Below are 13,730 nucleotides of genomic sequence, written 5' to 3'. Positions count from 1 at the left end.
TGGCCGCACGGGGAACTTTGTGTGACTTCGAGGTCTGGGTAACACGGCTGGGTAACACGGGGTGATATAGTATCTTGTTTCTTGTATCTAATCTCTTATCTCTAAGGTCTGGAAAAGGACGATATCTCCCCTCTTCCCCTGGGCAATGCAGGCCGAGGCGGGCCGCCCCGAGCGCTGGGTTAATTGGCCACAAAAAGCAAACATCTATTATCGTCAGGTAAAATGCATGAATCGTGTATGTACATAATTACAAGAAAAGACGAAAGAATCTATCTATCGTCTTAAGTCGATTATTGTGTTGGGCAAAACAACCCCGGTATGAGCCGCCGTCGCCATGATGCTCTGGATGACCCCTGATATCCAGTCCCGCGCCCAATGTCCCCCGTGGCCCTCTTTCATTGTCCCTCAGCGAATAACCTCAAGTCCTCCTTCATAAGGCCCATTATGCGCTGCAAAGCGAGCAGCAGAGATTCGATATCCTCGAGCTCCCAATTCTCCGGGGTGAGCGGGTCTCTCAATGCTTCTGCCGTTGCGGTGTTGACGTTCCCGTCAATACTGAGAAGAGATTCCAGAGAGGCGCTGCTTCCGGTTCTGCTTCTGTTCGTGTTCTCGGATTCGCTGTATTCGGAACACGACCTCGTGCATTCCCACAGATAGAGTGATGCGGCCTTGATTTCCCGAAGGGCACTGCGGATTGCCAAGCTAATAACTTCATTCTTGGTCTCCCCCGTCAGCTGGAAGCTGCCAACGGATACTCCTATGTCGGGAATCCCTGGGGTTCCGTGGGGGCCGGGGAAGTGTTGCCACGTGGTCGCAGCGCCACAGGGTGCAACATCGGCGGGGCAGTAGGTTGCACGGAGCTTCTGGACCGATGAGAGCAGGACGCGGATGCTCATGGCAAATAACATGAGCACGTACCGGTTGTTTTCTTCGCTCCTGCACCTCAGACATCGCATGAAGTTGTCCCAGGGGCCCTGGGCCAGTCGGACTCCGTGAAGGACGCTGTCGACGGATGGGCTGGCCGCCTGCGAGTCCCGGAGGTCCTCCAGCTGATACACGAGCCTGACCTGCTGCTGAAGGCACAAGCACTCGGAAAACTTCCCTGTTAGAAAACCTCTCGGAGAAAATATCGGGCTTGGTGAGTTCGGCGCGCCCGTGGCCGAGTTGGAGGACACTAAGCTGTCTGGGTGCCTTTTGCGGCTGCCTTGGCACGAGAGAAGCGCCTCGGAATCTGCGGCTTGATGACGAGTTTTGAGTGGTGATGGCGCATTAAGACCCTATTTCCAAGACATTACTTGGTCAGATCTGCTACGACAAAAACAGCAACTTTTGCTGATGCGTATCTTACATGGTTAAACATGGCATCCATACCCGAGTCCTCCCCAACACCAATTGACTCCATCAGTGAAGTCAGGTCTGGATTGAAGAGTGCCTGGGGACTGTGGCCCGGGACGAGGCTTTGATGCGTCGACGCCGTGTCGCAAGCGTGATCGGAGACAAAATCGAGTAATTGCTGCTGGTCGTCGTTCCAGGGGAGGGTCTGCTGCCGAGCGTCGTCGTTCACGGGCCCGGACCCGTGGCCAGGTCCGCGCTCGGCGGTGGCCTCCCCATTGCTCCCCTTTCCCTGCTGCAACAAGGTCCGTTTGTTCTTGCTGCCCTTGGGCCGGCCGAGGCGATTTGTGACGCTGTACACGCAGTTCGACTGAGAAACGTGGCATGGCACACACGGAGTGCCTCCCGAGCACTTGATTTTGCATTGGTGGCATGTGTCGCAGGCAGAGCGCAGCCGGCCGGCCGGTTTTGGGGGCTGCTTCCAAGCCTTGTTCCGTGCGACTGCCGATTCTTGGACGTGGGGTGCTGGAGTTGGGAGAGGCATGGGTATGGCGTATTATTTCGGCTGTCGGTCTGTGGTTCCTCCCGAAAGGGCGGCGGCCCGGTGAATGGAGAAGATAAGGGTCCGACTTTAAGAATTCCATTTGCGCGCACTCTCGTACATTCTCGTAACGCCGAAAGCCCGCAGAGCAGCCCCTATTGGGAAGACCCCCACTTGTCCCGTGGGGAGTTGTGGGCAATGTCGCATTGTGTGTCCGAACCCACAGGCGCGCGACTTTTAAGCTCTCGCTACTCGCTAAACCACCTCTGTTTCTAGCAAAATCAATCCGGTGCTTACTTCCACAAGTGTGCATTTAACTGGTTGGAAAAACATTCGCTTACTTCTGCAAGTGCTCGGTTCCAACTTCCAAGGCGCTGCTCATACACGGTACGGCATCGGCCGCCGCCAAATCTGCAAAATGCGTCGGTCCGGCCGCGGCCGCCGGTACCCATCCAATTCCAACCGTGGCGCACTGAATCTTGCCATCGCGGAATTGGTCCGCGGCTGCAAATTCAGACTTTCCACGTTTTATACGACCGGCCCATATAGTATGTCGAGGCGGCTAGCAAGCCACTGCCTATCAGGCAGTTGGCGGCTGCAAAGACCTGCAGCCCCGAGTAATCCGTATCGCCTTGCCGGTTAAGAAGGGCTCCCATGATTGGGAGGCCAGTCAAGCAGCTATCCAACGTATCAGGGTGTCAGCCTCTCGGCGGCCCCGAAGGGACGGTTGGTTCTTGATAACAAAAGGTCCCAACGCATGGAAAGGGAGAGGGAGAGCCACTGACCTCACTGCCATAATCGTCTGGAAGGTGCCGAACCGCTGGCCAAGCGTGTCCAGTGTACCCGATTTGGCAACACAGGCCATGAGCAAGCAGACGAAGGCACCGCTGACGAAGCCGTACACGAGGGCGAAGACGATAATGCCCGCCTGCGACGTGTGGTAGTTGAAGGGCAACCACAAGACTAGAATGGACGCGCCCGTCAACAGGGCGGACACGGTCAGCACGTTGAAGTGTCCGATGCGGTCTCCAAGGTGGGGCGGCAGGATACGGCCCGGGATCGAAGCCGCGCTGTATATGAGAGGTTGACCAGTTAGCCCATCTCGCCCGCAACTTTCCCTTCTCTTCCTTATCGCTGAATCAGGGGCTAGTAAAGTCCTACTTGATGATAGAAATAAGGTACAACGACAGATCGGGCGAAAAGCCGCGGCTAAGTGCCATGCTCGAGAGGAAGTTGAAGGGCGCCCACAAACCCCACCTGTCGCACAGCAGCAGTCGTGCCGCCACTTGTTAGCGGGCCGCTCAACTCCGGCAGATCTTCCCGTCGCCAAGGCCGCTTAGCGCCGTCACACTGCGGGTGGAGCCGAAGGCTTGACTTAACGACCGGAGCGGGGAGCGGGGAGCGGGGGGTCGCACTGGGGGGTCGGCTTACATGACGAAAAAGGAACCGAATGTGTAAAAGGCGAACTGCTTTTCCTTGAACAGGGCGACATCGAACCACTTGGCGTCTCGGTTCCACTTCTTGGGCGGCATGCGCGAGCGCACGGCGAAACACGACAAGGCAAGCAGGACGCCAATCAGCAAGGCCGTGTAGCGGACGGCGCCCTTGAAGCCGACGCGCTGCATGACGCGATCGAAGAAGACGGGGAAGATGACGCCGCCAAGACTACTACCAGTGCTAGCAATGCCCGTGGCCAGGCCGCGGCGGCGGACGAACCACTGGCCGACGCAGACCATGGCGGCTGTGAAGACGCCACCCGACCCGATACCAAAACCGAGGCCCTGCGCTAGGAAGATCTGGTAATAACGGTCGGCCAGGCTCGTCATGCATAGCGAGAAGACGCACATAAAAGCGCACGGGTATAGCACCGGGGCGGGCCCGTACGTATCGATGAGGCGGCCGAAGAGAGGTCCTGGCGCCCACATCAGGGCTAGCTGCGCCGCAAAGATCCATGCGATGTCGGACGGTGTATAGTCCCGGAGTGACGTTTGCTGGTACGTGGCTTGGAAGACGCCGATTCTGTATGTTGCGGTGCCCGTGTGAGTTGAGTTCAGCTTGACAACATTCTCTGAGGGGGGGGGGGGGGCGACTTACGCGTTCAAGAAGCCAAAGCTGCAGAAGAGGCAGACGGTGGCGCCAGCAACGCAGAGCCAGCCCTGGACTCCTTCCTCTGGGGGCAGCTCGTGCTCCTCGGGGCCCGTCTTAGCCGAGGTTTGTTCCGGGACCTTATCCGAGTTGCTCTCGGTCTGATCGCTCATGGCGGCTTCGGTAGACATTTCTGAGGGCAAGTTGATGCTGGAAGATGATGCTGCAAAATGGAAGCTTGTGGAGGAGCCGGAAAGGCAGAACTTAAAACTGGGAGCGCCGTCAAGTCGCGGGCGGCGGCCGTAGTGATTCTTCCTCCCTTTTTTTTTTTTCCCTCCTTATTCCCAGGGCCGTGCAACACGGTGCAAACTGCGCGACGATGGACCTAGGCTGAGTGAGCAGTTCTCGGGATCGGAGGCTATTGCGGCAAGGGTCGAACCGTGGACACCAACAGATCGGCGGCTACTGCAGCATCTACACAGTACCGGATACTTGTTGTCTCGCGGGCATCGGAATGCCACCCTACCTTTATACGGATATGGCCGGTCATCCCCCGCCAGCCCGTCCGGCCGTCTTGCGGTCATGCAGGCATCCCAACATGGTGCAATCTCTCTCAAAGAAGTGTTTTGTCAGCCATGGATCGGCCAAGACGGGAGAAATCTAACAGCTGCGCAGAAGTGGGGGCGGCGGCGGCGGGAACTAGCGGCGGCAGGAACTAGCGGCGGCCGACGGAAGGAGCCCTGCAAGCAGTGAAGCAATTGCAATTCGCTAAAGAGACTACCAGGAAGATGATCCACTTGGACATAACATTATTAACATACCGCACTGTACTGGCATCGCCCGGGCGGGCATTTATCCACAGCTATGAAAGTGTATGGCAAAAACCCGCCATTTTTCGGGAATAAGATAATCTATAAATGAGTTTTGGTGGGCTGGACTGGTAGATGAGCGTGTTTGCCAGATGCGGAGTTCCTAATCGCTTACTTAGTTTAGTCTACCTACCTACCTACCTAAGCCAAGTATAGCATTTGGCACAGTCCTTTTAAACATGCATTTCGAGAACCAACAGAGCTGACAGGGCGGCCGACAGAGCGGCCGCCTTCCCGCCATTGTTCCCGACTTGTCTTTCTCTCCTCCTCGTCGCCGAACCCACACGATCATGGGAGTTTGGGGCCAGCAACATGAAAATTTGCTTCCGCAATTGAGTCGCGTTTGACTGTCCAGTGTCTTCCAGAATCCGATATCCGCCAACCGCCATTCCGAATTCGTTCGCCGTCTCCCATCCGAAATGGCGGCCGCTCATGCGGCCCTCGTGTGCCTCACTTGTAAAACCCGGAAGAAGAAATGCGACAAGGTCTTGCCCTCCTGTGGCTACTGTAGTGGGTAAGCTACCTACCTAACCCTACATCGACGGGAACTGCCGCAACCACGTCGACGGGGACGGCATCGATGATGGTACTCTAAAATAACAGCGTCCCAGTAAACGGGTGCAATGTACCTACACGTCCTTACCCACACCTTCGACGGAGATGGGGGCCACGAGCCCTAGCACAAGCGCAAGCACAAATGCAGACACAGATACAGGCACAGGTGCAAGCCCCGCTGCTCGCAATGCATCTGGCCTGCGCTGTGCGCCCTTAGCGGCTGACGTGCGTTTCACGTTGAATACGGTCCCAATCGAACCGTCGGCGGCCGCGGCGAGCCTCTATCTTGAGGTTAACCGCCTCATTCGCGCAACTGGCCAGTTCCCCGATGAGATTTTCACCCGCTACCGCCTCGGCATCCATAGTCACTTTCCCGTCATTTGCTTGGAAACCTTCGACAACAATCTCTTCACCCTAGAAACCGCTCCGGCACCCGACTTCTCGGTCCTACTTGTGGTCATCTGCTTGATAACCTACCTCCCTGATCCAGCCCTGCAACCCGCAAGGGCTACCAACAGGGCTACCATTGACCGGGCCACTCTTCACCTCGCCGCCCGGTCTCTTTTTGCCCAGGTCCGAGTGGCGTCCCCACCCTCGGTCCATCTAATTCAAGCGGGCCTACTGCTAGCCGTCTACGAATATGCCCGGCGCCGGCCCGACGACGCCAATGCCTCGCTCGCCGAGTGCGTTCGCATGGCATATGCCGCCCACATTTGGCGCAGTGCCAGTGTTTCCCCACTCCAGCCGCCGCATGCGAGTCTCAATCATTCGCCAACGAAATTGGCCACCTCGTGCCTACAGGCCGAAGAGGCCGCCAATACATGGTGGGGTCTCATCATCTTCGAGCGGTAAGGCCGTCTCTTCAGCGTTTCATTGGGTGATGTTGCGACCAGCTTCTTACTAACTACGGTAGCACCATTTTCTGCGACGTGACGGTCCCAGAGCAACCGTTGCTTGCGGTTATCCCTAGCGCGAACGCCCGACTCCCGAGCGAGCCAGCGGCATTAACTCAGGCTGGCGCTCCAGGACCTTGTCCGAGGTCGAATATCACCGTCTCTTCTGAGACTTCACTAATGTCGGAAGGAGTCGGCGGGTTTGGCCGGGCCGCCCAAGCCGCTCTTCTGCTGGACCGGGTCCTAAGGAGCTTTCAAATCTCAAGCCTCGATGACCGGCTGGTCCATCTGGACGGACTAGATTCCGCCCTGCAAACCTTCTTAACGGTGGTATTGCAGCAGTCCCACGGCGAGCCGGGTCCCTTTTGCGCCGCAATATCACTGGCTCTCAGGTAAATCCTACACCCGAAAACGATATGGTGACTAGCGTGATAGCTGCTTGCTAACGACTTCATTTCGGAGTATTAGAGCCCTGTTTACGCTTCACCTACACATCCTCGACCAACCTCCACAGCCGGTGAGCGCCAAGTTCAAATCGCTGGACGAATGGTGCGGAGGCTCACAAGCGGCCCTCGATACAATTACGAAGATGGTTGTCGACATTGCCGACTCCCACGAACACGTGCCGACGGAACGGATGGATTCACTCCCTCCCAGCTTTTGCTATACCGTCCTCTCGGCGCTGCGGCACATTCGTGCTAAGTCGCGCGCGGATACTTGGCTGCAGGAGGCTGAGGAGCGGCTTCGGGTCTCGTTATATCGATTTGATTTCCGCTGGGGGGTGGAGGCCAGGCAGCCCTGAAGCGACATATCTTGGTTGAGAGAATCTTTGACAATATTATCCCGTCGAGACAGAGGTCTACGATGCAGTAAAGGCTAGTCAACATCATGACAGCCATTTTGGAATTTTTGGCGATATGGCGCATGGATTACAGGTAGTCAGCGTTGGGATTGGGTATTTGCCCCGAGCAGCAGAACCTTTATGTCTTGCTGTTGTTGTTGTTTGCGTTTAAGATCCGGGGGTGTGGTCGCGTAGCGGCCACCCCAGCTGCCTAAAGCATGTGAGGGCATGCTGAGCTAGGGCTAATATACATGATCTGTACTGCCTATACAGTATCTCGAGCGTAGCACGCCTTTCGACAGCGTTGTTCTGCCTGCATCGCTGTCGCCACCGCCTCCCTTCGCGGGGTACACAGTCGTAGTGTATCGTAGAGCCTGACGGCTCGGCCGGGGTGCCACCCGGTCGGTCGGACCTCGAGGGCATCCCAAAGGCGCTGCTATGTGGCCTGCTGGTCTAGCTGGGGCGTCGCCGTAAGAACCCGGACGACGATATTCCTAATGTCAAAATCGTCCTTGGTTCTCGTGCCCTTTCTGAAGCCCACGTGGTACGCGCCTCTAGATCTCGGAAGAAAGATTCGGCATCCAAGTCCGCAACAACCCAGTATCGGTGGAATATCCCGAGCTACCCCCTGAAAGACGGGAAGGGCTTATTCCGCAGATAGTAGATTATCTGGTCGGCCTTGAAATATGGATAGGGGAGGGGAGTAAACACAGCCTAATCCAACTTTAGAGAAGTTAGTTCACCAGTCGTCTGTTTGGATAAGACAGGCAGTGCAAAGGAGCGACCTAACGGAATTGATGGGTCAGTTTTCAGGCGTTGACCATGAGCGGGCCAGTTATCGAGACCGCTATGCACCATTCGCCCCGGGAATCCGAAATGCTTAGGGTGCATCGCGACTCATGCCGTAGGTTTCCGGCTGGCCACGGACACACCGTTGCCTTCACCATAACGTCCCAAAGCTGCTAGATCCGGTTATGCAAGGGATAGGACCAACTACGATGTGGTTGGAATAAAAGCCCAGTTTACAACGGCTGAAAATGAAGCACTCTTGTTCCTTAACATTTAGGATGGTCTGCACCACAGACAAGCGGGCGTTGGCTAGGTACCATGATGCTTGCCAGACTTTGGCCGGAGACGAGTTGTTTAACAAACCAGGTAGAATCCCTCCCCTCTCCTCTCTTTTCTTTTGTGGCATGGCAGGAGTCTAAAATAGACTAACAAACGACCCTCCATGTTTCCGGTACCAACCAGTGCTTTGGCTTAAGTTTGTTGCCGCTATCTTTCTACGATGGGGGCGAATTGAGAATAAAAGGACAAAAGAACAGCAGTTGACAGACCTCCTGCTCGCGGAAGAAGGGCGAGCCTGTTCCGTTATACCGAGAGGGCAATGCAGAAAATGAAGTGAGGGAAAATGATAATAAAGGGTGTAGTCTTCAAAGTTCGCTGCCTGTCGGAAGTCATCTACGCATCCCTGTTCCCGGGCATTGGCGATCAATATAAATCAAGAACCAGGATATTTGGAGCAGGTCTACTTCGGCGGGTTGAGTGGCAGGAAGAGAGACACCCAAAGCCCATTCTGAAACGGAATCGCCCAGGTTTCTCTCGTATACGTAGTGCCGAGCAAGAGAGAGGGGAATATGAAAAGGGGACCGGTCGTACAGTAAGCTGAGCTAGTGGTTAATAGATACACTGGCTCGAGTCCGAACTACGATGTTTCGCATCTTCAACCAAGCAGCACTCCCGACCACTCACAATTCTCTTATCACATAAGCCACACCCGAATTACCCCCCCAATCCTCGCACTCCTGTCCACACGCAAGCATCCATGATCCATACGGTATCCGTCTAAGCGATTCCATGGCGGCCCTTAACCTTCAAATTGTGATAGCCGTCTTCACAACGTCATCTGGGCTCAGAGTAGACCCTGGTCGGGTAGACAAACGTGCCTTAGAGAAAGCCAACCACAACTTTCCCGTCAGAGGGCCAATTGAGTGCATTGCGCGTGCCGGGAATGCGCGGCAGGACCTTGTGTAGGATGGCACGTTTTAGAAGATTCGGAGTCAATGGGTGTGAAAGAAGCAGAATCGGCCCAGGTGACGGAGATGTCGCCTTCTGGCCCAAAACAGCTGAACTCCAAGTTTAAATGCCGAAAAAACCTTCGACTAGGTGAACGGAAAGAAAGTTATCGGAAGCCCAACTCAAGTGCTTTTGTTCGATTATTTTGTACTCGTTCCCCTTTACCTCTTCGCTTTCCTTTTTCTTTCTTTTTTTCTGCTTTTTTCCCTTTTCTTCTTGCTCCCCTTGTGAATCGGTCTTTCTTTTTTTTATTTATTTCTTTTTGGTGAGAGGGTGTGGATGGCTACCACCCAGAAACGCGAACTGGATCTCCACGTCGTCCCCGCAAAACATCGAGCAAGCGACGAGTCGACATCCATTTGCCAGCAATTGTAGCCCAGCAATGGAGAGATAGTGTGTCGACATCATCACCTCACCACGACCGCCGCTAATATGAATTTGCGCAAGGTTCTTCATAGAGCGTTGCTGCGCCTTTCGACCACAGAGTGAATCGCGATTCAATTGGGCTAGACGCCAGGTGGCCATGTGTGTTCGGGTCAGCTTTAGCATATTACCTGCATCATCTAGCGAACTACCCCCGAAATGGAGCCCCAAAATAGAACGCTTGGTCGGTTCACGGCATCACGGAGGGCTGGGACCGGAGCCGACGCGTGATCGGCTGCAGTGGGAGCGGAACACGGGGACCGGACTGTCCAAGCTTCCGCTGACTAAAAAAGCCCACCTCGGTGTAACCGCCACCACCTCGGTCAATCACGATGTTGATGGCAAGATAAAGATGACCACTCAGCGCAACCGAGACACCAAGGCCATATGAGAGGAGCACATAACTAATTGCCTGGCGTTCGACATCGCCAGGGAGCGGGTAAACCCGATACCGCAAGTTTTCCGCTTCGTGATCCTGATGGCTTAGAGGGACGCGGACCGATGCTTTTGGTCCATCCTCAAGGAGTTTGGGCGCTCGAATCGGAGCCTGCGGTTGGGCGGCGTGTTTGCATTTGTGGCGTGGTTCAAGTTTGGAGCACACCAATCATGGCAACAATTTTACAAAAATGCGGGAAGGCGGTGAAACTGGCAGAAACACCCAGGACAGAAATTGACCCCTCCCCCACTTCTCAATGCAACATTTCGATTGAGACAACAGCGCCGACCGACCTCCAGCTCGCACTGAGCCTAGGAACTTGGGCCTAAATTCAGTCACATGTACCTCCGTACTCGGCCACGAACAGAGAGCTGAGGAGGGTGCCAAGTGGTTGATCAACCCGAAGCCCTCCGTCAGGCATCTTCCCTCCAAGTTCCCTCCTTCCCTGTCCCTTAAATGTGCTTGCTTTGTCTCCCGCCGTCCCTGCCGCCCGTTTTCCACTTTTGGTCCTCGCCTTCCCGCCGGACCAACCTCGCCCGTGAACTGCTGGAGCTCTCTGAGTCACCTAAACCTCGTCCGCTTCCCTGCTTTGCCAATTATCTTATTCCTAAACACCAACTCGACCTAACTCTCAATTCCTACAGCTGCGTCTCAATTCCTATTCAGGCCCGCTCCCAAGTCTACCTAGATACTTCCCTAGCCCCCTGACGAGCTCTCCTTAACTGCTTGAGCTCCAAACTACCCCACCAACCTCTCCTACGGCCCCGAGAGCGCGAATTCACCTCGCGTTTCTTTCCTCCGCTGGGACCAATCCTTCATTCGTCCGATATCCTCAAGAAAATTCTTCACGATGCCCGGAGCCGAAATGGCGCCCCTCCAGGCCGATGACATGCGAGGTACTGCTTCCCCCTAATCCTGATCCTCGAGCTCCTAACCTGCTCATGGTCGTCGACATCGCAATTCGACCTCTCTGAGTGTTGCGTTTGCCATTGTTTTTCGTGTTTTGATCCCTAATTTAACCTTTAATCATGCTCACCGCTGACCCTTTCGGCACGAAAGTGTTGGGCCAGGATCCCCTCATCCCGCCTGCCCTACTCATCTCCGAAGTTCCTATGCCCGATGCGGCCCTCCAGACGGTTGTCAAGGGCAGACGGGAGGCCGTGGGTGTAATCATGGGCCGGAATGACCGTTTGTTGGTCATTGTTGGGCCCTGCTCCATCCACGACCCCGCGACTGCTATCGAGTATGCCACCCGCTTGAAGGCACTCTCGGAGAAACTCTCCGACGACCTCGTCGTTGTCATGCGCGCCTACCTCGAGAAGCCCCGGACCACAGTCGGCTGGAAGGGCCTCATCAACGACCCCGATATCGACGAGACCTTCAAGATCAACAAGGGCCTCCGCGTGTCAAGGCAGCTCTTCTGCGACCTTACCTCGACCGGCATGCCGATTGCGACCGAGATGCTCGACACGATTTCCCCCCAGTTCCTCGCCGACTTCATCTCAGTTGGTGCCATTGGCGCGCGGACCACCGAGAGCCAGCTGCACCGCGAGCTGGCCTCCGGCCTCTCCTTCCCCGTCGGATTCAAGAACGGGACCGATGGCAGCCTCGGCGTTGCCATTGACGCTATTGGCGCGGCGGCCGCTAAGCATCACTTCATGGGTGTCACGAAGCAGGGTCTGGCGGCCATCACCCGGACGAAGGGCAATGAGCACGGTTTCGTCATCCTGAGAGGCGGCTCCAAGGGCACCAACTACGACAAGGCCAGCATCCAGGCGGCAAAGGATATCCTGACCAAGAAGGGCCAGAAGATGGCGATCATGGTCGATTGCTCCCACGGTAGGTTGTTCCAGTATCCCATGGGACGCATTTTTGCTAACCCGAGCAGGAAACTCGAACAAGGACCACAGGAATCAGCCCAAGGTTGCCAAGACGGTCGCCGACCAGCTCCGCGAGGGCGAGAGGGCCATCATCGGCGTCATGATCGAGTCCAACATCAACGAAGGCAACCAAAAGGTACCGGCCGAGGGCCCTTCTGCGCTGAAGAAGGGCGTCAGCATCACGGACGCTTGCATCAACTGGGAGTCGACCGTCGAGGTTCTCGAGGACCTCGCGGCTGCTGTTAGGGAACGCCGGAGGTTGGTCGCGGGTGCCGCCAATGGCTCGCCGAAGACCACGCCCCTCGAGGAGGACTAAACCATCCCTTTTGTCCGGTTATAGTGACGAAAGTGGTGATGGTTAACATTACTTCCTATTTTTTCTAAACCGTCTGCCAACGTTGGTCTTTTGGGCTGAAGAGGGTGAAAAGTGTGATCAAGATGAGCATGGTCGTGTGTCCCGCGGGCGGAAAAGGGGCACAACGCAGCCGGGCTGGACAAAAGTAACCTCGTTTACACTGTTTATGGTAGCCTTATGCGTATTGGGGATATGACCTTCGTATAGAGAAAAATAATACGGCACCTAATGGGGCTTTCAACATCACAGATTGGTAAAACTACCACCAGTTGGTCATCACAACGGCGCATTATGGAATGTCTCGCACAGAATCCAATTCCTCTGTACACATCCCCTTCAAACCAAGCACAACAACCCTGACATCCATCGTTCACCCCGGGCCCCGTGTCACACCTTCATCATGCCCATCCTCTAACGGGTTATACACCTCTCTATCCGCCCTCCCTCCCGGCACAGGCCTAAACCCCCCGTCATTCCCCCCACCATCACCACTCCTCCCACCCATCAACCCCCCAAACCCTCCAAACCTACCCCCTCCCATCCCCATCCCACCACCACTGCCCCCCTGCTGCTGCAACCGCCGCTGCCTTCGTTCCCGCGCGGAGTCGATCACCCGCCGCAACGCCGCCCACCCGAGCAGGCCTGCCGTGCCCAGAATGAAGCCCCACACGATGAACCGGTCCTTGGGACTGTCCCGCTGGAAACAGCTCGTCTTGATGTCTTTCTCTTCGGCGTCTTTGCAGATGGGCAGGTTGTATTTCAGGCAGAAGGCGCGGTTGCATTGCTTGCAGGAGGTGGAGGATTCGCGGGGGTGGAGGGCGTGCAGGGCGCGCGCGGCGAGGGCGAGGGCGGGGGTCGTGCTGGTGGGGGTTGTTGAGGAGGGGGAGAGGGGGTTGCTGCTGCTGCTGCTGCTGCTGCTGTTGATGGAGGAGGGAGATGGTTTCTTAGGCGGTGGTGGTGGGGGTGGTTGGTTGTCGTGTTGCGGGCCGAGCGGGATGATGGTGCTGTTTTGGAAACAGGTGCATTTGCAGAAGGAGGGGACCGCTGGGTTTGGGTTGGTCTCGCGTCAGTGGTGATGTTCGTTCATTGGGCCTTAGCTCAGAGAGGGAGGAGGGTTTGTTTGGTGGAGTGGTGAATGCAGTGCGGATGAGGATCTGCGACGGGGGGTAGGGATGGTGCAGAACTCACATGCGCTGGCCAGCGTGGCCAGGACGGCTAGGAGGAGGACAATGGCGAGCGGTATTCGCGCCATGGTGGTTTGGTTTGGCTGGCCTCGTCGGCGATGCTAATGGTAGACGAGAGGTGCTGTCGCCATGCAGGGCGGGCTTGCGACGGGCAATGCAATGCAACTCGAGGCCGAAGCTGTCCGTTCCAGGTTGGCGTTGATTCGCCGGACCCACAAGGCCGTCCTCAGTACAGTGCCACACAACCGCGCCACAGCTCC

The 13,730-nt window shown here is 56.2% G+C and overlaps 5 protein-coding genes across 5 annotated transcripts; 2 read left to right on the top strand and 3 right to left on the bottom strand.

Moving 5' to 3' along the window:
• Positions 1 to 185: 185 nt before the first annotated feature.
• Positions 186 to 2,130, bottom strand: F5144DRAFT_385127 (uncharacterized protein). The gene is made up of 2 exons (XM_066784657.1): positions 1,349 to 2,130; positions 186 to 1,277 (listed from the first exon to the last, which is right to left on the bottom strand). The coding sequence occupies exons 1-2, from the start codon at positions 1,874 to 1,876 to the stop codon at positions 396 to 398; spliced, it is 1,410 nt and encodes a 469-aa protein (XP_066638737.1). The 5' UTR covers positions 1,877 to 2,130; the 3' UTR covers positions 186 to 395.
• F5144DRAFT_385130 (major facilitator superfamily domain-containing protein) lies at positions 2,131 to 4,344 on the bottom strand. Its single transcript, XM_066784658.1, has 5 exons — positions 3,968 to 4,344; positions 3,305 to 3,892; positions 3,035 to 3,130; positions 2,659 to 2,943; positions 2,131 to 2,551 (listed from the first exon to the last, which is right to left on the bottom strand). The coding sequence occupies exons 1-5, from the start codon at positions 4,147 to 4,149 to the stop codon at positions 2,386 to 2,388; spliced, it is 1,317 nt and encodes a 438-aa protein (XP_066638736.1). The 5' UTR covers positions 4,150 to 4,344; the 3' UTR covers positions 2,131 to 2,385.
• A 663-nt stretch (positions 4,345 to 5,007) lies between these two features.
• Positions 5,008 to 7,382, top strand: F5144DRAFT_585644 (uncharacterized protein). Its single transcript, XM_066789708.1, has 4 exons — positions 5,008 to 5,341; positions 5,439 to 6,230; positions 6,296 to 6,667; positions 6,744 to 7,382. Exons 1-4 carry the CDS (start codon positions 5,247 to 5,249, stop codon positions 7,075 to 7,077), a joined length of 1,593 nt encoding a protein of 530 aa, XP_066638735.1. The 5' UTR covers positions 5,008 to 5,246; the 3' UTR covers positions 7,078 to 7,382.
• Positions 7,383 to 10,641: 3,259 nt separating this feature from the next.
• Positions 10,642 to 12,415, top strand: F5144DRAFT_385062 (uncharacterized protein). The gene is made up of 3 exons (XM_066784656.1): positions 10,642 to 10,947; positions 11,111 to 11,890; positions 11,940 to 12,415. The coding sequence occupies exons 1-3, from the start codon at positions 10,902 to 10,904 to the stop codon at positions 12,245 to 12,247; spliced, it is 1,134 nt and encodes a 377-aa protein (XP_066638734.1). The 5' UTR covers positions 10,642 to 10,901; the 3' UTR covers positions 12,248 to 12,415.
• Positions 12,416 to 12,541: 126 nt separating this feature from the next.
• Positions 12,542 to 13,653, bottom strand: F5144DRAFT_520004 (uncharacterized protein). The gene is made up of 2 exons (XM_066786693.1): positions 13,475 to 13,653; positions 12,542 to 13,330 (listed from the first exon to the last, which is right to left on the bottom strand). Exons 1-2 carry the CDS (start codon positions 13,536 to 13,538, stop codon positions 12,657 to 12,659), a joined length of 738 nt encoding a protein of 245 aa, XP_066638733.1. The 5' UTR covers positions 13,539 to 13,653; the 3' UTR covers positions 12,542 to 12,656.
• Between the last annotated feature and the right edge of the window lie 77 nt (positions 13,654 to 13,730).

The sequence above is a fragment of the Chaetomium tenue genome (assembly GCF_020726465.1).
Source record: "Chaetomium tenue strain MPI-SDFR-AT-0079 chromosome Unknown F5144scaffold_7, whole genome shotgun sequence".
In the NCBI taxonomy this organism is placed as follows: domain Eukaryota; kingdom Fungi; phylum Ascomycota; class Sordariomycetes; order Sordariales; family Chaetomiaceae; genus Chaetomium; species Chaetomium tenue.
Note: the sequence above shows the minus strand (reverse complement) of the source record. Positions and strands in the feature narration are given on the sequence as shown.

Bases quoted from the DNA above. Each gene is read 5' to 3' on its own strand.
- F5144DRAFT_385062 (XM_066784656.1), top strand. From the start codon at position 10,902: ATGCCCGGAGCCGAAATGGCGCCCCTCCAGGCCGATGACATGCGAG. The intron at 10,948-11,110 runs GTACTGCTTCCC...TCGGCACGAAAG, and splicing joins CCAGGCCGATGACATGCGAG to TGTTGGGCCAGGATCCCCTC. The intron at 11,891-11,939 runs GTAGGTTGTTCC...TAACCCGAGCAG, and splicing joins CATGGTCGATTGCTCCCACG to GAAACTCGAACAAGGACCAC.
- F5144DRAFT_585644 (XM_066789708.1), top strand. From the start codon at position 5,247: ATGGCGGCCGCTCATGCGGCCCTCGTGTGCCTCACTTGTAAAACCCGG. The intron at 5,342-5,438 runs GTAAGCTACCTA...ACAGCGTCCCAG, and splicing joins TCCTGTGGCTACTGTAGTGG to TAAACGGGTGCAATGTACCT. The intron at 6,668-6,743 runs GTAAATCCTACA...TCGGAGTATTAG, and splicing joins GCAATATCACTGGCTCTCAG to AGCCCTGTTTACGCTTCACC.
- F5144DRAFT_385127 (XM_066784657.1), bottom strand. From the start codon at position 1,876: ATGCCTCTCCCAACTCCAGCACCCCACGTCCAAGAATCGGCAGTCGCA. The intron at 1,278-1,348 runs GTAAGATACGCA...TCTTGGAAATAG, and splicing joins TGGATGCCATGTTTAACCAT to GGTCTTAATGCGCCATCACC.
- F5144DRAFT_520004 (XM_066786693.1), bottom strand. From the start codon at position 13,538: ATGGCGCGAATACCGCTCGCCATTGTCCTCCTCCTAGCCGTCCTGGCC. The intron at 13,331-13,474 runs GTGAGTTCTGCA...ACCCAAACCCAG, and splicing joins GGCCACGCTGGCCAGCGCAT to CGGTCCCCTCCTTCTGCAAA.
- F5144DRAFT_385130 (XM_066784658.1), bottom strand. From the start codon at position 4,149: ATGTCTACCGAAGCCGCCATGAGCGATCAGACCGAGAGCAACTCGGAT. The intron at 3,131-3,304 runs GTAAGCCGACCC...GCTGTGCGACAG, and splicing joins TTCGGTTCCTTTTTCGTCAT to GTGGGGTTTGTGGGCGCCCT. The intron at 2,944-3,034 runs GTAGGACTTTAC...TCTCATATACAG, and splicing joins TACCTTATTTCTATCATCAA to CGCGGCTTCGATCCCGGGCC.